At 45.2% G+C, this 24,757-nt stretch overlaps 1 protein-coding gene across 4 annotated transcripts in view; it reads right to left on the reverse strand.

The window, feature by feature from the left end:
* The window catches only part of SYBU (syntabulin), a 43,292-nt gene extending 18,846 nt beyond the window's left edge, over nucleotides 1-24,446 (reverse strand). For 2 of the 4 annotated variants that reach the window (XM_081204638.1, XM_081204635.1), the window contains exons 1-3: nucleotides 24,228-24,446; nucleotides 21,523-21,730; nucleotides 4,738-4,938 (exon numbers count right to left, since the gene is read on the reverse strand). In XM_081204638.1, coding sequence (XP_081060764.1) covers nucleotides 4,738-4,938; nucleotides 21,523-21,730; nucleotides 24,228-24,254 — 436 coding nt within the window. In that variant the 5' untranslated portion in view covers nucleotides 24,255-24,446. Of the gene's footprint in view, nucleotides 1-4,737; nucleotides 4,939-10,314; nucleotides 10,621-21,522; nucleotides 21,731-24,227 lie in introns of those variants that run through there. The other 2 variants (XM_081204636.1, XM_081204637.1) reach the window with 2 other exon arrangements.
* Nucleotides 24,447-24,757: the final 311 nt, after the last annotated feature.

The raw sequence follows: 24,757 nt of genomic DNA on the forward strand, positions 1-24,757 counted from the left end.
CGTAGGTACACAAGGCGCTGCCTTATATTGAGTCTGACCTTTGCTCTATCCAGATCAGTATCTCCCAGGGTGTCAGACAGGGTCCCCCCCCCCCCCAGTCCTACTTGGAGATGCTAGGGATTGAGTCTGGGGCATTATTCACGCAAAGCTCTGGCCCACACCCAGAAAGATGCAGCTGTATGGTATATAGATGCAACTCTAGGAATTGTGTCTATGGTATAAGGGATTTTATCAAGAATGGCTTGTATTTGGGTTGAGCAATAGTCTGGAGGCAGAATTAAAGGGAATCAGACCTTGAAGTACAGCACATGGGAAGCTACACGAAATTTATAATTGGCTATGTAATTGATTTGTATCTGAATTGGTATTGCCATTTGGTATTGATATAATATGGTACATATTGGATTTTTGTAATTGAATATTAATAAAAATTATTTAACAGAAAAAAATAGAAACCATGCCTGCAATTTAAATAGAAATGCAATTCATCTCTCCATTGGGGGAAAGACTGAAGGCAGGTGGGCGATGTGCCTGCTCAGTGTGCTGTCAAGGTGCTTAGCACTGATAGGCACATTCTTCTGGTTCTATATCAGAGGTGGACCAGATAACCCTTCAGGTAGAGGACTCTCCTCTGTAAATTAGGCCACATGGCCACCCTAGTACCAATCCTGTCAAGTATTGCCACATGTGTATATTCGGAGCCCAACTTCTGTTGGGGAAAGAGAAGACAAGCTGTTAAGCATCACACTAGCATCCTGGAGGCAACAGCCAAAAGGCAGAACTGAAAAAAGTGGTGTTCTTGAATTGAAACAAGGAGTGTTCACATTTCACCTTGAATGTGTGGACAATCTTGTGCACCTTTGTAGACAAACCATCAAGCGGTTCACTTGTACAGCCATTCGCATTTAAAGTTCTGTGAATGTACAGCCTGCATACCTCTGTACAGAACAGCTGAGCTGTACAAATAAACAAACAAACAAGTGTATATTGTTTTACACAAGCATTTGTACATATGAAGAGATACCTTGTCCCTGTGTTCAGTGTCGTGTATGAACAAATAGAAGAAGAAGAAGAAGAAGAGTTTGGATTTGATATCCCGCCTTTCACTCCCCTTCAGGAGTCTCAAAGCGGCTAACATTCTCCTTTCCCTTCCTCCCCCACAACAAACACTCTGTGAGGTGAGTGGGGCTGAGAGACTTCAAAGAAGTGTGACTGGCCCAAGGTCACCCAGCAGCTGCATGTGGAGGAGCGGAGACACGAACCCGGTTTCCCAGATTACGTGACTACCGCTCTTAACCACTACACCACACTGGACTTGTAGGATGAAATTAAGTGAGCCAGAGCAAATGACAGCAAACAACAAGACACACATAGATATAAATGTGCCTTCTCCCAAATTTTCCTTCTGCGGAAGAGCAAAGACAGTTGCTATAAAATAAGTGGCAACAGAAGTAACTGGTAAGATCACCAACCCCCTTTTCCATGGAAATGAAAGCAGGGCCAACATTTTTTTCTGCTCAAGAACAAATGAAGTGGAAAACACACACACACACGCACACACACACACACACACACACACACACAGACAACCTCTCAAAAAAGCACAACTTTCTCAGTATCAGTGGTGAAACAGCATAACCCTATCTTCAAAATCTAATCTCCAGTAAGAATGGACTAAGCAGCATTTTCACTTTGACAATAGGTCAATGCATAACTGTTATCCCAAAAGCCACTCAACCATGCCCATGACAAAGGCACTATTCAACTTAGCACATTCTGTATCTGTGTCCGAACAGCAAACACATTATTCCCCCCAATTTGCTGATCTTTGCAGCAAAGTGAGAACAAAGAGCAGCGATCCAAGCAAAACATTACAAATGTCATTTTTATAAAAACACTTTGCCAAGCATGTTTCCCTCCATGAACAGAATATTATACTTTTGGATGAATGTGAAGTATCATGCCTTGCGTGACTTCCTACAGATCACAAGCTCTTCCTGCAAAGTCATGTCCGTGTCTCTTAAACAGGAAAGCATTAAATGCCAATCAGTGTGCTTTAAAGTGATCGGTCAACTTTCTCATAATCTTTTCAATCTGTTTGGAGAGGCCCATGGAGCTGCAGTACCAAACCATGTCTCAAAACACACACATCAAAGTCCAAATCCTAATAAATTAGATGTGGGGAACCTTTGGCCCTCCAGATATTGCTGAACTGCAACTCCCATCATCCCAAGCCATTAGCCACGTTTCCTGGGGCTGATGGGAGTTGTAGTTCAGCAACACCTAGTTTCCCCAAAGAGGGAGAAGGCTGTGATGCAATGCAATGCAACTGAGCTGAATGGGACTAATTTTCCTGCAGACAGGGACAGCATTGTGCTGTAAATCTCAAGTAATTCTAGCTTAATCACACATTGGTTGACTTTGCGCTGAATAGTGTGAAACCAAGAAGAAAAGCCATTAAACATAGGACCCAGGCATTTGGTGTAGTGCTAAGTCAGGGTCCCATCAGTGCCAGGTGCGGAGGAAGGGGGGTGCGGTGGGGGCGGGTTGCCCTGGGTGTCTCCACTGAGGGAGGTGACAAAATGCCGGGTGGCACTCACCGCAGGGCCTGCAGCACACCCGAACCATATGTCTCTCCCGGGAGTGACGTGGTGGCTTGGGTGCCCGCAGACTCTGCGCTGCCCCAAATGGTCTGCCCGCCGCCTCCTCCTCAGCTGTAGGGCGGCTGAGTGGGAGGAGGCAGGCAGACTCCTCCGAGGCCCCACAGAGCATCGTGCCCCGGCTTGCCCTGCCCATGTGAGCGACTGGTCCCGCCCCTGGGCACAGGTTACAAGCTCTTGATTGGCTTGCTCCACCGCTGATCAGTGCAAGGAAGTTTCAGAGCAGATTTGGGGAGGGACGGGCAGGCAGAGGAAAAGGGGAGAAAGCCTTGCGCACAGGACAGCTGCCAGCTCTCATATGGACCTACCTGCCTGACAAAAGCGTCTGAAGTATGGCAAGCTAAAGACATGGAAGAAGCCTTATTTACAGCAGCAGCAAAGCTGCTTATTTCCCTCGCTAAGGGACTTTACTTTTCACTGGAGGAGGCAGGGGGTGCGGTAGGTGCGGTGCGCCCTGGGTGTCATCTGGGGGGGGGAGTGACATCGCCGCCCCACCCCTGGGACACTAGCTCTGCCGCTGTTCCTTTTAGAACGCAGGCAAAGAGCTCCTTTTTCTGGAAGTCTTCATTTTTTGAAGTACATCTGGAACTGCTTCATATTTTTGCTTCTGCTAGTTAGTATTTATAGGTTGCCATTTTTAAAAAATTTAAAACCCCCTGAGTTTTAGCATTATGTTTGCTTTTGCATCATTGTTAGCATGTGTTTTGTTAGCTGCTTTGGATGCTTTTAGCTGAGCAGCAGCTTAACTTTTTTAAAATAAAAGGGGGAAAACAATTTCTACGAGAAGCATTCTTGATGCTTAAAGGGGTGCTTGCTTTGCTACTGCCCTGACTTTATTCATCACAGGTGGTTTACAGCCACACAATATAGCGAAGAAACGTCTGGCATCCAGACTTAGGAGCGGTTCCAGGAGGCTTCCCAGCCCCCACCCCAGTTCAGAAACGTGGAACTTACTGTACATGATACAGCCAAACTGGGACGCATGCACAACAACACATTTCTGTCTATCTCCCCTGCACTTGCAGAAAGTTAACATCAAAAATAGAACAGTATGCACCCATGAATAATTCCTAGAGTGAGAGACTGGGAGATGGAAGAAAAGATCACAGGTGAGACCTGGAAGGCTTTGTCATTTTCTGTGGGAGCCAGGATTAAGCCTTGGATAGAGAGAAAATTCTGTATATTTCTACACTTTGGGGTGGGGGTATTTCAGATACCCTGCAGCTGATTTCTCGCTGCTTATTTTTTATGTTTTTGCTTTTATGGGAATCTGTCTTTTATTAGAATCTGCATTCTGTTACGTATTTCTGACTACAATTGACTGCTTCAGTTTTTATATTATATAGATATTATGTTACATTTTGACATTTGTGTTCGGTGTCGTAAACTGCCCCGGGTCTTATGACAAAGGGTGGTATATAAATTTAAACAATTGTAATGAGAACAGTGATAATAACGAGCTGAAGCTGTCTTTTTTCATTAAATTTTCTACTGAGATTAGTGATCTTAGCTGAAACAAGTTCGGCCAAAGCCCAACCAACACCACAATACAAAATTTGGAAGAGATCCAAGGCAATTAACTAATAGACAGATGAGAAAAACCAAACAATGTGACCATTTGTCAGCTAGTATCATACATTTCAAAGCAGAAAGAAAAGATCTTTTCATCCTAGCATCAAAACACCCCCAAATGATGAGACAATGACAACAAAATGACAAAAAACCCAGGCAGTTCCTAGAAGGCTTCAAATGAAGTTTGTATATCAATCAAAGTGTTCAAATGCTTCCTGATCTTCTAGCTACTGCACCAGGCCCCATAGGAAGACACTGTCACCTTTTTGTTCGTCTGTAATTTTCTGTTTGTTTTTTAAAAACAACACTTCGTAGTATTTTGCATCATTGCATCTAAACGATTGCGAAGATCTAGCAATCCACATAGCTATGTAAATGTAGGCAAAGTATCTGATTTACAAGCAGTGGGTATTGCATGCAATTTTAGAAACATTCTGACCATCACCTGTCATGAGACAAAGCAAAAGTGCCACTGACAAATCCAGAGACCCAAAAGTGATCTTACCTGGCTTTATGAAGCTTGTCTTTGTTTCCTTCTTATATCGAGCCGGCTGTTGAGTTCCATCCCCCATTGTTCCCGAATTAAATTTCTTCCTTGTGTAGTCTCCTCCATCATTGCCTGTACAAAAACCAACTGGACTGTTTCCAGCATCAGGAGGAGTCTTAACTGGAGAGACGGACTGGCTGCTGGGGCAACCTGTGTCATCTGCAAACAGGAGAGCAAAAGCAAAAAATAAAACCAAAATGTGACACAGGAGAGATCCTTTGTCCGACTGAAAACAGATGATGGAGAACTGTTCTCTTTTAATTATTATTACTATCTGTTAAGTATATCGCACAGCCAATGAAGCATGTGTGTAAATCCTCCAATAGCTAGATAGAGAAGACATTTGCTTTCTGTGGGGGAAATTCTGTGCCTGTATTGAAAAACGTGGAGGGGGCACAATTTCGGGACAGCAGCTGGTTCCTTGGACGTCTAAGGACCGTGAAAGAAAAAAGCCACCATGAATTCCTTAACCTGCTGCTTCCTGGTGATGTCAAAGGAGACCTGCTGAACTGTGGATTCATATACAGCTTTTATTTACAACAAGAGCGGTATCTGGTTCAGGGACACAAAAAAGCCTCTGCCTTGTAACAGGGAGGGAATAAGAAGAGAGTGAAAAAGGAGAATTGTCACTGAATAGGCTAGGGAGCAAGCCTCCTTAATCTCCAAGAGCATATTATTAGGAGTGTAGATTTGGCTTTTGGGGGAGGGGACACACACCTCGTGACACATGCCCCTGTTCTCCTGCCCCCAATCATCATTCCTTTCAGTGGCAATGCCTCTGTAGCAATCCCTCCCCCAGTGACAGGATTTTGGAAAGGGAAAGAATCTGTCTTGAGGGATGTGTCTATGCCACGTGTCTGCGCCTCACGCGTCCCCAGCCTGGAAGGGGAAGAGCGACAGCCTCTCAAATAAGCAGGTGACTGGGGGTGGGGCTGTCATTCCGAGGACAGCCCTCCCATTTGGCATACGAGGCAGCAGCCCCAAACCCCAGGTGCTGAGAGTGGGGCCCTCCATCATTCCCCATGTGATTCCTATTCTACCATTTCCGATTGCCATTTGAGAAGTAAGATTCAGTTGCCTGCCTGGTGGGATTCTGTAAGCGGAAAGGAGGTGTCTATGTGGTGCTATCTTGTCCTTTTCCTCGGGCATCAAACTGACTTGGTCAATCCTCCAAGCAGCTTGTTACTCTCAGCTGCTGGGGAGATTCCAGGTCCAGTATACCTGAAGGAGCATCTCCACCCCCATTGTTCTACCCAGACACTGAGGTCCAGCGCCGAGAGCCTTCTGGCACTTCCCTCTCTGCGAGAAGCCAAGTTACAGGGAACCAGGCAGAGGGCCTTCTCAGTAGTGGCACCCGCCCTGTGGAATGCCCTCCCACCAGATGTCAAAGAGAACAACTACCAGACTTTTAGAAGATATCTGAAGGCAGCACTCTTTAGGGAAGCTTTTAATGTTTGATGCATTACTGTATTTTAATATTCTGTTGGAAGCCGCCCAGAGTGGCTGGAGAAACCCAGCCAAATGGGCGTGGTATAAATAATAATTTTTTTCTTCTTCTTCTTCCTCCTCCTCCTCCTCCTCCTCCTCTTCCACTTCCTCTTCCTCTTCTCTGACAGCATCAGAGCAGCATGCACACCTCTCAGTTTCCACCCGTTTATTGTGGGGGTGGTGCAAAGAGCTTTTCTGCCCATCCCTGATACCTTTCTGCTGCACCACCTCCAGTTAGGCACCCTGGATCCCCAAATCTGGATATGATGTTGTTGTTGGCATCCGTATCTCTCATGAGGCAATGGAGTGTGCCTCTGGGGTAAAGTCAAATCGCTGTGTTAGCAGCACCTAAGTGGCCTACCTTGGGTTGCAAGCCTGGGCAGTGTGTATGGAGGTCCAGGGCTTCCCAGACAACAAGACAAGTCTTGCTCTTGCTGACGTGGTCCAAAGGAAAGCAGAGCAATATGTTTGGCACCAGCCTGGCTGCAAGAATTGCCGGAAGGAGGACACTTTCCTAATATAGGGAATGATTCCTCTAATGCATCATTCACATTCTCCCATTCATATTTTCCAATCAAGCCAGTATTTCTCTCTGCCTAGAAAAGCTGATGATGGCACAAGGCAACTGGTACAATTTGAGGAAACAGTGACTGGGGAAGGAGACATCTCCAAAGGGTAAGAATCAGCAATATAGAAATTGCTATTGGAGAATGAATTCAGGTGGAGTTCTGATCTTAATGGGACATGGGAGAGAGAATTTGGTTTACAAACTGAAGGCGGCTAGAAGACTAGAATCAGATCTAGTCAATGCCTCCATTTAAATTGATATTATCCCACAATTCTTCACAAGGGATATCGAACACCACAGATATGTTCCTTTATTAATACAGGGTCCTCCCAGTTCTGTTAAAGGGATTATTGTGCAATACCAACATTCTGAGCCTCCGGGGCCGGATAAGACAGCCCTGGAGGGCCAGGTTTGGCCTGGTGCCTGAGGTTCCCCACGCCTGGCCTAAGGGGCAAGTTTCTACTATGGTCCATCTCCATCCAATTATTTTAAAAGGCAAGTCGTTCCCAGAAGTAGTTTGGGAAAATGCCAAAAGGAGTGGAATGCACATCGATTTCTCTATGTCTCCAAAACACTAGCCAAGTTTTGTTTTGCTTTGTTTTTAAAGCACAAGCTTCCCTGGTGTGCAACCAAGTTTAGGAAACCTGTGAAGTTTGGAAATGGCTTAGGAGAGCTGTAAGCTAGATGCGTTTGCTGACAGCCTGGTCAAAGTAAACAGAGCAGGTGTTGGCAACAAGCTGCTGCGTTACAGGGAATCATATTTCATTAGCAAAAGGGAAAGCCTTCAAGACCTACAGCACAGTTTTCCAGGTTTCTTTTTCATAGGAGGGACTGGGATTCTTTGTTCCAGTGGGGAGGGCAGAAGACCTTCGAAAGAGAATTTGCAGGAGTCAATGCAGAATATATTCATACTCGGTCTAGAAGTGCTTCCTGACAATCTGGTCAAAGCACTGAACACTGGCCGCCAATTTCATATCCCTCTTTTTCAAGGAACAATATTATATAAAGCATGTGCAAAGTATCTCCAACCCCATGCAATGCAGGAATCAAGTGCCACCTGTCCTGATAATAATAATACTTCATATAACTCATTGAGAGTTTCAGTAGTACCTTGTTGCAATCCTTATTGTTTGGCTAATACTACTAATACTAATACTAATTCATAATAATTCATGATACTTCATAATATTTCATCATGAATAATAAAAAATAAAACTTCATATAACACATTTAGGACTCAGCCACATTAGTCAAAAACCAGTTCTTTGAATGCATTATAAACATGCAACACCAGATGGTGCTGGAGAGCAAAAAAAACCTCTTTGAGATTTTACATAGCGGTTTTCTTTGGTTATAATGATTTAATTTCTGACCTATTTATAGTGTCTCTCCCCCCCCCCCCGGGTAGATCCACACTTAGCCTATTCAGAGTTTCAACAGTACCGTGTTGCAGTCCTCATTGTCCCCATATTGCAGATGGGAATGTTGTACTTGACTACTACTTATGTATCACATCCCACAGGGGATACATTCTCCCAAACTTAAATCACTGCATAGTTTATAGTCAGAAATATGCAGTGTCACAAGGGGATAGCCAAGGGATGGTTTTCCCATATGTACTGGGAATGCCCAGAGGTAAAGGAATTCTGGAATAAAATCCTAAAAGTTATTAATTTATTAGTGAAGCTTTCAATAGACTTTGATTTCATGACTATGGGTATACTTGGAAACACGGCTATAGAGAAAGGTGACCAGCTTACCTTCAAAGCTATGATTTTAGCAGGAAAGGCAACAATAGCTTTAGGTTGGAAAGATAGAGAAAAATGGACAGTAGAGGCATGGAATTCGTTTGAATTTATTCAGTCGGCCATTGTTGCAGTCATGTCACAGGAAACAACGTGGAAGGTCAAGTCCACCACAATAAGGAACAAATGGAACCCCTATCTTCAATGGATAGAAACAAAATACATTTGGTGAAAACTAAAGATGCTATGCCCGTGGCTGAGGCTAATTGTTTGAACCCTTCCAATGAATATGGGGAGGGGGTGGGAAGGGAGGGAAAGGAAAAAATTGTACAGGAAATTTAAAAATTGGAAGGAGATAATATAATGTATGTAAAAATCCTGAACTCATATATATATATATATATATATATATATATATATATATATATATATAAAAGAATTCACAAGGGGATTCAATTCTACAACATTATAATGTCTACATGCGTTTCACAAAGCTTCCCAAATCCCTTGGGAAGCTGCCAGGGCTTCCAAGCCCTGCTAGGGAACACCACCGATATCTTCACTGTGTCCCTTTCTAATACTCCCCCCCCCAGCTTAGACACCAAGCAGGACCATGGGTCTAAGCTGCCATTTTAATTTTCTACAAAGCCTTCAACATAGCAGCAGCCCAGGGCATTCTGGGAAATTCAAACTGGTGGGCTGCATTGACCCATCACTGCTTGGATCAGGGCAGTCTGCTGCTACCTCCTCCTACTGGCTGGTAAACTCACCATGTCCTACTAACAGAGAAGGGGGAAACTGCGGCATTTTCTCCTGTGCCCTCTCAAACACGGCTCCAGCCCTGAAAGCTACATTCAGCCTCACAACTCCTCCATTTTAACTGAAATTGCTTAAGCTCTCCAGCTTTCATGGACATCAGGCTGCTTATCATGGGAACAAACTGAACTTGGCACAGACAACAATTCCTCCTCTTGGCTCCTATCAACATTAATGACCTTTAGACATACCAATAACTAAGCCAGGCTTTTGAATTCAGCTGCAGACAATGAAAGGATTTGTTGCATGCAATCCTCTTTCCTATGACCCTTCTGTTATTTCTAAATAAACGATATACCTAATATACCCCCCTCCCCACAAAGCAGCCACATGGAAAATATACGGTACATCTGGACAGTTGCAGGACCCAGCTCATTCTGACAGAGACATTTCCACCTCCCCACCCCCCGGCAATGCATATAAATGTATCAGATGTACATTTGAACTCAAGATCTTTTGCAGGATCAAAATTTTCGCCGTCACCCAAAATAGCAGCAGTGCACTGCCCATCACAAGAGGCAAAGTCATTCCTTGATGTAGGACACAGCTTACATTCCTGCATATATAAATCAGCCTTCTTCAACCTGGTGCCCCTCCAGACCTTTTATGACTACCTAACCTCTGACCGTGGACTATGCATTTTCTTTGCCTACCTCCATTGCCTTGTCATAAATCATCTCACTGCCAGATCAATCACTAGAAGGACAGTGGGCTGACCTCTGGAGTATCCTGAAGACCTCATGCATCTCCACACTGCCAACTTAGCAACTCTGCTCAAGGTCCAGCAATTTGACAAGATTCCTTACAGGATGGGGAATCACTTTCTTTTAAAAAATAAAATATATTTTAATGTAAAAATAAAATATAGCAGAGCGACACATCTACAGACACTTCCATTGCAGCGTAAGAAGCATTTACCAGATTGTGAAGGCACAGCCAGAGTCCTGACTGGAACGGAGAGGAAATTTCCATGTCGTCCATTCATAACCGGAGATAACATTTCCCCAAGGCTATGACTATCGTTGCGCAGAAGAAATTAAGAGGAAAAGGGAAGGATGGGACTTGGTGGTACCATCAAACCACGAGTTGGTTAGCACCAGCTCTTACTCCTCTGTTCACTTGGACATAGCATTTTTTGTTATTAAAAAAAGAAAGAAAGGAAGAATCAAGGTTCATTCTGTCAGCTTTCTGCTTTCATGACTTGGCAAGTCTTAATCTTGGATGGCACAAAATGTTTGCCCCGCCTTTTTTCAGAAGGCCGTCTGCTACAAACAGTTTCTAACAGACGTCAGCTATAACTTGGCTGACAACTCAGGCAGGATGTTAATCCCTTTGCAGAACAAGCACATAAAAAAATAAGTAAATCCTCAATTGCCTGGGAATTAAGAACAGGCCCTATTCTTCCCCAAATCACCAAAAATGATGCTTACAGATGACATGATGTTGAGTTGACAATGAAGATGGCCCAAATGGAACTCCAAAAGCAAGTTTCAAGGCTCACACGCTGATTACGGATTCGAAAGGGACAGCTGCACATTCCTGATTTGCAGAGATTGCAGGATCTAGATGATCCTCAGTGGTCCCTTACAACTCTATGATTCTATGATTAGGTGGCAATGCATATAAAATATATAGAGTAGGTAAAAATCATACCAAAATGCTGATGACTTTCCATAAGAATTTATTAATTAAAAAAAATATATCACAAACTCTTGTGGTGAACGGAACTTAAGACTGAAAAAAGAGAGAAACGGACATTTGCCCATATGGGCAGTGTCAGGGTCCTGGAAGCTGCTCATGGGTGCCAGCCCTCAAACTATGTTATAAGAATGCATGGTATAACAATAAGTAGTGAATTGCAATGAGAAAAGTGCATTCATCACTAAACTAGACCGTCATTTTAATGGTGGGGAACCGAGACAGAAAGTAACCTGCTCAAGGCTACTGCTCCTGGTAGTTAAACTCTCTTAACATATATGAAGCTTCAATCTGATCCAAACCTAGCATCCCAGTCCAGATCTGGATCTGCTTGCAATGCACAGACCATGTGCATGTATAGAGCTAGTGCGAAGCAGTGCCAGAGGATGACTGATCAGATTCCAATCCCCATAAACTTCATTGCATGACCTTCAGCCAGCTCCTATCGTTCAGCCTAATCTATCTCATGAGAGTGCTGGGAGGATAAATTCGAGGAAGAAGCTGCATTGAGTTCATTGGAGGAAAAGGTGGAGTAAATATGCAATCAAGAGTTACCTGAAGCAGTGCGGCGAGGGGGGCGAGAGCCCGAGAGTCTGTTCAGCAGCCTCAGCTTTTTTTAGCTAGAGTCAGTCAGGTCTCCACCCTCCCAGGCCAGGTGGAAAAAGGTTTGCAAGGCAGGGAGCAGGTCTTCCAGGACTTACAGCCAAGATATACCAAACATTGACTTTAAAAAGGGAGCTGAACTAACTGGACTGCAGGCCCCCTTCCAGCTCTATAATGCTATGATAATGTGATCATGGAAGAAAATGGAATATGCACAAGAGAATGAAGACTAAGGGCTCAACTAGACTGGTAAAGAAAAAGTGATTTACTGGTATGTGTGTTGTATATGCGATATAACATTGTTTCACCAGATGGCGATGTGGAGTCCTGTTTTTCTCTACCTGTTTTCCCTGTTTAAATTTACAACGCTACAGAAATGCCTCTTTGATGTGTTTAGATCCAGCCTAAGTTCTGTCACTGGATGTATGTGCAAGGAAGCACATGAAACCGCTTCCGACAAACTGAAACTGGCATTATACCAGTGCAATTTTCAGGGCTTTCCCTGAAGAATCCTGGAACTGCAGTCTGGTGAAGGCACTAACATACCCTCCAACATTTCTCTGATGAAAATAGGGACCTCTTATTCAACAACAACAACAACGCCTTTATACCCTCTCCCACCTGACTGGTTGCCCCAGTCACTCTGGGTGGCTTCAAACATGATGTATAATCACTTATCTGTTTGGCTCAGGGGGTTGAATATCTCCATATCCTCCAACATTTTCCCAATGAAAATAGGGACGTCCTAAGGAAAAGTGAGACATTCTGGGATCAAATCAGAAACCAGGATGGTTTCTGTGAATCCGGGACTGCCCCTAGAAAATAGGGACACTTGGAAGGTCTGCACTAAGAATGAGCTCTTTACAGATCCCTAGTCTCCCTACCCTAGAATTCATGGTACCCTAGAAAGAGAAAAGAAAATGCTGTCAGCATTAAGATAAATTAAACAGTGTAAATAAGTTTTGATGGATGCAATAATGGAATACTGAATGGTGTAGTCAGTATTCCATGTTTAGGGGTACTCTCATTTTCCTACACATATTGAAATACTGCCCCCTCAATGAGGCCAAACAAAATGTTTAGGGGTATGCATACCCCTGCGTCCCCCCAGGAAAAAAGCACTGGGTATAGTATTTGTAAAATATGCAGGGATTTATGACATGTAAAATGAACCATGGAAAGAGAAGAAGGGAAGTCACTGATATCTTAAGGATGTAAAATGAGTATTTTAAATCGTAAAGCAGAAAATTTAATAAAAATTATATACAGAAAAAAGAAAAATAAATATTAAGCCAGTTTTAAGTTTGTAATGAAGGCCCTTAAGAGCTAACTTGCAATGAGGTGGTACATGACTCCAGTCAAGCTTGCAAAAATTTATCATTTGCCCGATAATAAATGCTGGAAATGTAAAGAAACGGAAGGTACATTCTTTCACCTTTGGTGGACGTGCCCAAGGATTAAGGCTTTCTGGGAAATGATATATAATGAATTGAAAAAGGTATTTAAATATACCTTCTTGAAGAAACCAGAGGCCTTTCTTCTGGGCCAATTGGTGCCAAAGAAGGATAGAACTCTCTTTATGTACGCCACAACAGCAGCAAGAATACTTATTGCAAAGTATTGGAAGACACAAGATCTACCCACTTTGGAGGAATGGCAGATGAAGGTGATGGACTATATGGAATTGGCAGAAATAACTGGCAGAATCCGAGACCAGGGAGAAGAGTCGGTGGAAGAAGACTGGAAGAAATTTAAAGACTATCTACAGAAATATTGTAAAATTAATGAATGATAGAATGATGTTGGATAGCAACTAAGGGGTTTCTAGCTGTAATGATTTAAGGGAATATGAAAAAAGGGTTATAAATGGGTTAAAATCTAATGGTAAGGATTTGCTGAACCAATAAATTGAAGTGGAATACAAAAAAGGGAGTTATGAGGAGGTCCGGGAAATAAGTTAAAAGAAAATAAGTAAAAGGAAAAATGTATGTTTTTAACTGTTTTTATTTTGTTTTTTTGTTTTTCATTTTTACTGTTATATTTCAAAAAAAATTAATAAATGTTTTATATAAAAAAGAGCTAACTTGCAATGAATGTATTGTGTGCTTTTGTTTTCTAATGTTGACGAGCTTTGCAACCATCCATCAGTGCCAAAGGATGCTTTCAAAACCTTTAAAAGAAATTGTAAAGTGTAACTTTGCTCCGAGTCCTATGTGCAGATGCATTGAGAAAGAAATGAACTAAAGCGGCGAAGGATGAGGCATACTTTGCCAGGTGCTCCTCTTTTCCAGCTCACTGTGGTGACTGATTTACAAAGCAGGTGAAGACAGAAGCGAAAGTCATCGGGAGTGACTTCTCAGGCAGGTGCACCGAGCACTGAGATGAGGGAAAAGAAGGGCTCTTGCAAGACTATATCAGTTTTCCAGGAGTTGCCAGGCAAGATAATTCCATATTAATTCATGTGCATTCTGACCCCAGGCATATGCAGACTCTGAAACAAACCCTGCTGAGTTCAACAAGGCTCACTCTTGAGCAAAAGTATACAAGAATTGCAGCCTAACGGTGGGATCCTGTTAAGTTGTGGGTGAACATATCAGGCGACACAGCGATTCTTCAAACAGCTCTTGTTTATACACAGGCCAGAACAGAACTGAACTGAAGGGTTCAGCCAGCCTGCTTATATAGAGCTCCACTACAATGCAATAGTAACCACTTTCTGTAACTATCCAATCACTGAACGTCACTTTCAATCCCTTATTTGCATTTGTGGGACTGAGTTATCTGCTGTGCTGTGTAAAGGGGAATGCACTCTGCCAAGTAAAGAAACTTGCTAACGCAAGTTAGGAAGAATATTAGTAAACAATATATCCTCTCCTGCCTCCCTGAATATTCCCACAGATACTCTACCAACCTTTTGCCCCTTGCACTGCCAATCACTGACGTGCGCTAGATATTGTAGTGCTTGGTGTGAAAAAGATGCCCCATTTGCTGTGAGTGCCACACATGTCTTACTACCTTGCAGGCAGATCTCCAAAGCTTACGTTCTCCAGAAGGGATGCGGGTGGCGCTGTGGGTTAAACCACAGAGCTGAGGACTTGCCAATCAGAAGGTCGGCAGTTCAAATCCCCGTGACAGGGTGAGCTCCCATTGCTCGGTCCCTGCTCCTGCCAACCTAGCAGTTCGAAAGCACATCAAAGTGCAAGTAGATAAATAGGTAACACTCCGGCGGGAAGGTAAATGGTGTTTCTGTGCGCTGCTCTGGTTTGCCAGAAGTGGCTTAGTCATGCTGGCCACATGACCCGGAAGTTGTACGCTGGCTCCCTCAGCCAGTAAAGCAAGATGAGCGCCGCAACCCCAGAGACGGTCATGACTGGACATAATGGTCAGGGGTCCCTTTACTTTACGTTCTCCAGAGTGCTCAGGAGACACTCTTTTGGGTTGCCTTTCTCTGGGACACCCAGACCATGAATGGGCCATTCAGAGCTAAATAGCTGACACTGCTTTGTGGACATCCCCTTTTCCAGGTGGACAAGGTAAATGCAGCACTCAGTAGAGAACCACTCCCAAGCAGCCCCTACTATGCAACTTACAAGGATAACAGACCTGATGTGGTGAAATACTCGGCAGCTGATGAGGCAGGCGTTGCTGCTGGGAGAATGTTTTTCTCTCTGCTTGACATATGAACCCTGCAGCTGAAATCCAAACCGGAGGGGGAAGGCAGGAGGGTGCCTGTTTCAATGTCAGATGACAGACAGCACGCACGCCAAAGCATTTGTTTCGTTTTATCGAAGCCTAGCATCCAGCTGGAAGTTTTATAACAAGCTCCACATGCAATTGGCTGGAACAAATGGGCTTTTTGAAAGCTGGCTCCCCCCCCCCCCCGCTGATCAATAATTTCATAGAAGAAATAATGGTGGGCAGCCGATGTTAGCCGTGCTCAGAGTAGACCCACTGAAATGAACAGACCCGTCTAATGCCGATGGATTACTCCGAGTAGAACTTAGTTGGATACAGCCCAACACCTTCCTATGACTTTTGCAGCCCCACTGAGTTCAACAGGTCATATCCCCTCTCTCTTAAAAAATGTGTAAAAATGCAGATGCAGAAATCTCATTCTCATTTTATCAGCAAGGATGCCACTTACAAATGAATTAATCCAGAGTAGCCTCATTTCAAAACGTCTGCAGGATGTTTATGCAGCATGCATAAATCCTATTCCACAGAGAATCCTATGCATCCTTATTCTTATTATATGTAGTGTTTTGGGGAAATAAGTCCTAGCGAGTCCAAGGGGGCATACACTCTAATAATAACAATAACAATTTATTTATTGCTGCCCATATGACTGGGTTGCCCCAACCACTCTGGGTAGCTTCCAATAAATTATAAAATCACAGTAAGATATCAAACATTAAAAACTATATAGGGCTGCCTTCAGATGTCTTCTAAAAGTCGGATAGTTGTTTATCTGTTTGACATCTGGCAGGAGGGCATTCCACCGGGCAGGTGCAAGTAGCTGCTGCCTGGTTCCCTGTAACCTCTCTTCTCACAATGAGGGAACCACCAAAAGACCCTCAGAGCTGGACTTCAATGTCTGGGCTGATGCTTCTTCAGCTACACAGCACCGAGGCCATTTAGGGCTTTTAAGATCAGCACCAAGCCTTTGAATCGTGCTCAGAAACGTACTGGGAGCCAATGTACAGTGGTACCTCAGGTTAAGAACTTAATTCGTTTTGGAGATCCATTCTTAACCTGAAACTGTTCTTGAAGCACCACTTTAGCTAATGGGGCCTCCAGCTGCCACTGCACCACCAGAGCACGATTTCTGTTCTCATCCTGAAGCAAAGTTCTTAACCTGAGGTACTATTTCTGGGTTAGCGGAGTCTGTAACCTGAAGCGTCTGTAACCTGAAGTGTCTGTAACCCGAGGTACCACTGTAGATCCTTTAGGACTGATTTTACATGGCCCCAGAGTCTGCTCCTAGGCACCAGTCTGGCAGGCACATTCTAGGTTAGTTGTAGTTTCCCCGTCACCCTCAAGGGTAGGTCCACAGAGAGCACGCTGCAGTAGTCCAAGTGGGTTCCCCCACTCTGTACCACAGTGTGTAAAAAAGTGCACATATGACGATTTCACATATGATGTACACAGTTGAGTTGCACAGAGCTATGTTATCATCACTTGGGGTTGTTTATATGTCTTGGTCCATATAGCTCAATATTGTCTACATCAGTGGTTCTCAAAAACTTCCTTCCTCTGGGCAACCCTTTCACATTAAAAATTTGCTTGTGCCAGGCTGATTTTTAATTGATAAGAAATACATGAGGCAGGGGGACAACAAGAAGTGCTTGATTTATAACATAAAAGATGACTACTTTATAATATGATCATGGGTCATGGTGGCTTCATTATGTACCTTTAGGTGCCAGGCAAAAACATTCCTCTTTAACCAGGCCTTTGGTTGCCCTTTTAAGGTGTGGGTTTTTGGGGGGTGGGTGTGTTCTTCAGTTGTTTCTGTTTTTATTTTGATTATGTGTTATAATTATAGACAATCCTCTTACATATTTACCTCAAGCAGTGCTTTTTTTCTGGGGGGGACACAAGGGGACGCATACCCCTAAACATTTTGTGAATCTTTGTACTTTTGTCCATTTACTGTATTTATTTTTCCTGATATGAACTATAAAATTGTGATTTTCTTAAGACAAAATGAGAGTACCCCTAAACATTTTTTTTTTTGGGGGGGAGCACGGACCTTAAGTATGTATACAAGCTCAGTGAGAGGTGTGAACTTGCTTTTGTTGGGTAATCTCATTTATATTAGGCCTAATTTGAGACAAACAAACTCTCATCTCCTCATCAACACAAAGAATCTTTGCTCTTGCTCTCATTTTCAAAAGATACCTATCCATATCTGCAAAATAATAATAATAATATTTTGATACTCTATCATACTACACTGAAATGTTTAAATGCTTCTTTGATGTTCCTTGAATCTTCCTGCCACACTTGCCATTTGAGAAGCTCTGGTCTACATTGGCTGGCAGCCACTCTGCAAGGCTTCAGACTGGGGACATTCCCAGTACTGGGGGTGCCCAGATCTGCTGTACATTGAACCTGGGATGTTCTGAACCCAAATTAGATGCTTTACCACTGAGCTATGCCTCATCTCACTATATCTAGACTGCCTGCTAGCCAGTCAGGGAGATAGGGAAAGAGCAGAGCAGTATAGCAGAGACCCAAAAGGTACCAACTAAATGAGCAGAGCAGTCATAAGAAGGGAGAACAGCAGGACAACCACAGCCCTACCCCCACTTTCACTTGTCCACCCCCACCACAACCAGCCAGCGATTGTCTGCTATCATACCCCTTTTTTCAATGGGAGTACGCTGGGGAAGCACTTAAAGCAAAAGAGATGGGTACAGCAGGGAGGGTGGCTGTAACTTCTCCACACATGTGGTTATACTTTTATGAGTCAGCAAGTCTTTTCTTTAAGCAGCCCTGCCAATCCAGCTCTCCTCCTGCCCAATTGTGAAAAGCTTAGCAGGGCTGCTTTTGGCACCAATTATGACTGGAGTCCCGGCTCTGCGACTGCCGTGCACTGTCATTCGGGGCTTATTTAACAGCCGCTCCCTCTCCTCTGAAAGACAGAGCCGGAGGCCTGCTTAGAATCCTTGTCACCCTCTTTGAACTATAAGTCCTACCAGGGGAAGCTGTGAAAGTTAAAGTGGTAGGCAAAAACAAGTACTTCCTCCACACAGAATGAAGTTGAGCTACAGAATTCACTCCCCGGAGAGGCAACGATGGCCACTGAATTGGATAGCTGTGAAAGTGGATTGAACAAATTCATGGAGGACAAGGCTATCAGTGGTTAGCAGCCATGCTCTAGCACACTGTTAGAGGTAAGGTAAAGATAAAGGGACCCCTGACCATTAGGTCCAGTCGTGGCCGATTCTGGGGTTACGGTGCTCATCTCGCTTTATTAGCCGAGGGACCCGGCGTACAGCTTCCAGGTCATGTGGCTAAGCTGCTTCTGGCGAACCAGAATAGCGCACAGAAACACTGTTGACCTTCCCGCTGGAGTGGTACCTATTTATCTACTTGCACTTTGACGTGCTTTCGAACTGCTAGGTTGGCAGGAGCAGGGACCGACGGGGGGAGCTCACCCCATCGCAGGGATCTGAACCACCGACCTTCTGATCGGCAAGTCCTCAGCTCTGTGGTTTAACCCACGGCACCACACGCGTCCCTCTCTGTTAGAGGTAGTAGGACTCTAAATAACCAGTTGCTAGGAACCACAAATGGGAAGAGTGATGTTGCATACAGGTTTGACTTGAGTTCTTAGAAAGCCAGTGTACATTATTAGCAATGTACATGTTCTCCTATAACTAAGAAATCCCTTGTGCCTCCTTGTACACTCTCCCTTGCTGAGCTGTTCCAAATTGGTTTTGGATTTGAATCACTAAGCCACTGTGTGGTTATAGGAAAATTCCCACTAGTCAAATTAGTATCAATATCTGCAGGGGATGGAGGTGGGGCAAGACTGTATTTTCATTTGCACGCTGTAATTTCCACACTCAACATTGCTTATCCGGGACCAGATGCAGCAAACATTTGGCCCCCCAGATGTTGCTGAACTGCAACTCCCATCAGCTCCAGCAAGCAAGCATGGCCAATGGCCAGGGATGATGGAAGTTGTAGTTCAGCAACATCTAGAGAGCCATACACCTGTATTAGATGGTCATTATTTGATTATTGACCCACACATGTGACACAGTGAATCAGTGGGAGGTTGGGTGTCACGAATCAGTGTTGTTGCATGACATCTGCTGGGTCACTTATAATTGAGACAGGGATTAGAAACACCTTTGGATATAAGCTCTCTTTAGAAACCATCTTTTGAAACTGTAAATCGGTACTCTCCTGAACCAATCACCCCTCTCGTTTTACATGCAAACTTACCGGTAAATTCGCAGATCTAAGCTGCTCCTGGGTGAACCTCACCCTTCAAGATTCTCCAAGTGTGTAAATCTCAGCTCTGTTTAAAACGGGCATGCCAGTTTTTTGTTTTTTTTCATGCAGCGTTCAAGATAAACACTTACTAATCCAAACAGAAACATCTGATTTCAGTCAGCGGCACATGCTTCATGTGCTCCGAGCTGAGTTTCATTGACAGTGACTTTATTTCTCTCTAAAGCTCCACTGTACGGAGCCAGGCAATTGGCAATGTGGAAAAATACAGCAATATATATTTGGTGCCTCTTGGGATACATTTCTGACAAAGTAACTGGAGAAGGGCTGCAGCTTAGTGAAAGAGCATCTGCTTTGCATACAAAAGATCCCAAGTCCAACTCACAGCACCTCCAGGCAGGGCTGGGAGGGAACTTTGCCTAAAATCCTAGAGAGAGCTGCTGTCATTCAGTGTAGACAATGTTGATATGGCTGGACCTGGCTTCCTAGGATGCAATTATGCAGCAAACTGATTAATTTTCTACAGGTTTCAGTTGGTGTATTTGCTACCACTGACCCCGTTAAGGAAGTTAATTCTATTTTCTTGGGTGGAGAGGAAAAGCAATTGGGCTAAAATGCATGGGGAATCTATAGCCCTCCAGTTGTTGTTGGACTACAGTTCTCATGATCCCTGACCATTGACCATGATGGCAGTGGCTGATAGGAGCGGAGGCCCAACCCCCTCCCCTAATGGTAATAATATTAGTAATAATTTTATTTGTATCCCACCCATCCGACTGGATTGTCCCAGCCACTCTGGGTGGCTTCCAACAAATGCAAAAGAATAATAAAGCATCAAACATTAAAAACGTCCCAAAGCAGCACTGCCTTCAGATATCCTCTAAAGATTGTACAGTTACTTGACATGTGATAGAACGTTCCCTTGAACATGCAATTATAATGTGTCTATTACTTTCATTTTCCAATAAATACCCCATATTCTCTCCCAAATAGCCAAAGGCCTGGCATGATGGGATTTGCTGTTCAACAATATCTGGAGAACATAAGAAGAACCTAATGGATCAGGCCAGTGGCTCATCCAATCCAGCCTCCTGCTGTCCCAGTGGCCACCCAGATGCCAATGGCAAATGCTCAAGCAAGACTCCACCAGCACAAGGGCACTCTGCGCTCCTGTGGTTTTCAGAAACTGGTATCACTGCCACCAACTTTCAAGGCAGAACATAGTCACCATGGCTATCATGCCTACTAGGTCCATAAATAGCAACACCCTAGAGGTCCCGGGCCCTAAGGAAGTTAGATTAGCCTCAACCAGAGCCAGGGCCTTTTCAACACTGACTCCAGCCTGGTGGAAAGCTCTGTCTCATGAGACCAGGGCCCTGCAGGATCTGATTTCTTTCTGCAGGGCCTGTAAGACAGAGTTGTTCCACCTGGCCTTTGGCTTGGAATCAACTTGATCCCCTCCCCTCTTTCCTTTTTCCTTTCTCCTTCTGTGATGGAACTCCTATCTGGGGACTTCCCTGGCTTTTTTCTGGCCCACGTAGGATCAGTCTGAATAGTTGGCCTTGGTGAAGATTTGACATTTTCATCCCCAAAAAGTTTTTGATTTGAGTTTCTATTGAAATGAGGCTGCATTTAATGTTGTATTTTAATCTTGTTTTTAAGTTGTATCTTAATCAGTTGTTTTATTTCTGGTGTTAGCCACCCTGAGCCCAGTCTTGGCTGGGGAGGGTGGGGTATAAATAAAATTTATTATTATTATTATTATTATTATTATTATTATTATTATTATTATTATTAGTTCCCTATCTCTGGACTATAATGTCAGCATTGCCACAGACACACTGTTTCTTCTAGTACCTGAGCAGAAACTGTTGCTGCTGATGGTCCTTGCAGACCCTCCAGAAGAGCTGAGGGGGTGGAATTCTCTGCTTTCCTCCTCCGAGAAGGGCGACTCGGACGCCGGGGACACTTTCTGGTGGCGGAGCTGCTGCTGGGGGAGATGAGGCCGGAGGACCAGGCGAGGAATGCGGCTGCGGCAGATCTCCTTGTCCTGCATTTTGTGCTCCTTCCAATGACAGGGACAATGGGCACGTCAGTCCATGTGCATTTCCCAGCCCCGCCCCACCCAAAGGTCTGGCTCAATGTATGGAGTCAGCAGATCAGCTAACACCCCTGGATAGCTCAGTTGGCTAGAGCATGGGGCTGATAACGCCCAGGTTGCAGGTTCGATCCCCATACAGGACAGCTGCTTATTCCTGCATTGCAGGTGGTTGGACTTCGATGATCCTTGGGGTCCCTTCCAAATGGGTATGATCCCTACCAAAAACTGCTTCTACTCAGGTGGAGTTGCCCATGGACAGCATTCCAGTTGGCCACAGGGAGCCACATGGAAGGGCCATCTCAATGGTACAAGAGCTGCTGGATGAGGGCAATGGCCTATCTTGTTTAGCATCCTGTTCTCATTGTGGACAAGCAGATGTCTGTAGGAAACCCCCAGCAAGAAACCCAACCACAAGATTACTCTCCCATCCTGTGGTTTTCAGAAACGGGTATTCAAAGCATGGCTGGCCTTCAACTGTGGAGGCAGAACATAGTCATCATGGCTAGTAGCTAAAATCCTGGACCTAAAATTCTGGACGCAGTACAAAGCCAGATGGACAGGCTGGATATTTCTTATCTTATTTCCTTGATGTAGACTGAAACTACACTGATGATGAACATGATACAGTGGTACCTCGGGTTAAGTACTTAATTCATTCCGGAGGTCCGTTCTTAATCTGAAACTGTTCTTAACCTGAAGCACCACTTTAGCTAATGGGGCCTCCTGCTGCTGCCACGCCACTGGAGCATGATTTCTGTTCTCATCCTGAAGCAAAGTTCTTAGCCCGAGGTACAATTTCTGGGTTAGCGGAGTCTGCAACCTGAAGCGTATGTAACTGGAAGCGTATGTAACCCGAGGTACCACTGTACTAAGGTTCTGTGCACTATAAATGCCAAGCACATTACCTTCCTCCTCCCACCAAGAATCCTGGCAGCTGTAGTTTGTTAAGGGTGCTGGGAATTGTAGCTCTGTGCAGGTTAGACGATGTGCTTTAAGTGTATGTCGTGCACACAGCCTAACTGTGGTTCTGCCCATGCGGAAGCGATTTGCAGCGGCTGTTATGCCACTGCTGAACTGAGCAGAGCTAAAAACGAGGCGAGAATGTGGGAAATGTCACATGCAGACATTGATGTGGCAAGCATCTTTGCAAGCATATGTATTCGTCACATGGTCTACTTGCTAGGAAGATGCGATTTGCTGCTGCTGAGGCAACTCCATCGTAATTGCAAAATGGCTCGCAGGGCTTTTTCAGCAATCTGTAAATGCTGGAGTTTTGCTCTTGTGCAACAGTCCAACATATCGCCATAAAAAGCCCCCTCTTGTATCCACACCTAGCAGATGGGGGTTAGCCTTGTTCGATCAATATGTGTGTGTGAGTATCCACACAGAAGTGCACTCCCCTGCCGGAGAGGTAGAAAAAAAGCAGAACTCAACAGCTAAAAGCGAAAGGTTTGCCAGAAGGGAGATGCACAGATCCTATGCAAAGACAACCGAGTACCAGCACTGCAATTACTGTACTAAAATTGGATCAGCTGGAAAAGCACTGAAAGGCAATTATCGCAGCCGTCTGCAGCATCCTTGCCACCTGTATCGGCTACAGCCCCCAAGAGGTTCCGGCAAATGCAAAGGGGGTGGGGGAAAGAATGCCCAAAGAAAATGGGGATTCTGGTCAGCCTTCCCAGCTTTGGGGTGATGTAATTGTGAGCTAAGTCTCTCCCTGCTCCCCCCCCCCGCAAACCTCCACTCCAGAGAAAAATCTGCGGCAGGGGCGCAGCAGCAGTGATGATGTCAGACTCCATCAGAGATGGACTCGAGGGACACTCTTCTGGGTGATGCTGTTGCAAGGAAGGTGGGGAGGGCGAGAGACACCCTTCATCTCCCCTTTGCTTGGGGACCCCCCACTTATGAATTTCCTTCATCCCGATCCTTGCCTTTGCCCCACACATCCCCATCCACCCTATTCGACTTCACTTCCTCAAATAAAAACATACGCCCTGAATCCCACAAATTTTGCCTTAATGATGTCAGACTCCATCAGGGGCGGACTCAGCAGCGTTTGCTCTTTTAGCGTCTGTTGCTGGGCATTTTAGAGATGAGGAGGGGAGGGGAAAGTGAAAATATCCATCATCCCACTTTTTCCGCTGGAAAAACACCGCTAGTCTTAAACACCGCTCTTGCCTTAGCCAAAGCTTGAACCCCGGTGCCAGCACATACAGCGCCCCGCATTCACTCGCACACATTATGGCAAGCATTCACACGTACACTCGACACACCGAACGCGTGTCTTTGGGGCTGCACGTGCACGGACCTGCACTCACAAACGCACATCCTGATTTCCTCATCCTCCTCGCCAGCCCCACCGGTGAGCCCTCTTACCTCACCTGGCGGCTCTCCCCGAGGTGTCCCATCCCGCCCCACACCCGCCCCGTCCCACCTGCGAGCCCCTCCGCCGTGCGCTCACCTTGCTGCTTTCCCGGAGGGGTCCCATCCCGCCCGGACCCGGCGACGCAGCTGCGGTGGGAGGTGGCGCGGGGCACTGAGCTGCTGGCCAGGGGAGGAGGCAGAGGCAAGGCGCCGTCAATGCCGCAGCAGCCTCCTTGCTCGCTCGCCCTCCTGCCTGCCTGCCGCTGCCTCGCTCGCTCCCTTGCTAGCGCGCAGCAGCTCCAGCCCTGCCCAGCCCGAGCGCTGCCTCGCCCCGCCCTGACACGTGGAGCCGCCGTTGCCGCCGGCTGCTTCTGCCTGGTCCGCTTGGCTGCCTGGCGCTGCTGCAGCCGTGGACGCCTCCTGGCAGAGGGCAGAAGCGCCGCGGGGAGGGAACCGAGGGGCGCTTCGGTTTGCTTTGGGGAGGGAGCCTCTTGCGCCCACTTCTTTCTCTGAGCAGCGCGCGGTGTCGTCTTAGAATCATAGAACTGCAGAGTTCGAAGGGACCCCCCCAAGGTCATCTAGTCCACCCCAATTGCAAGAATCTCAACCAAAACATCCATGACGGAT

This window comes from Podarcis bocagei, assembly GCF_964188305.1.
Source record: "Podarcis bocagei genome assembly, chromosome: 8".
Taxonomy (NCBI): domain Eukaryota; kingdom Metazoa; phylum Chordata; class Lepidosauria; order Squamata; family Lacertidae; genus Podarcis; species Podarcis bocagei.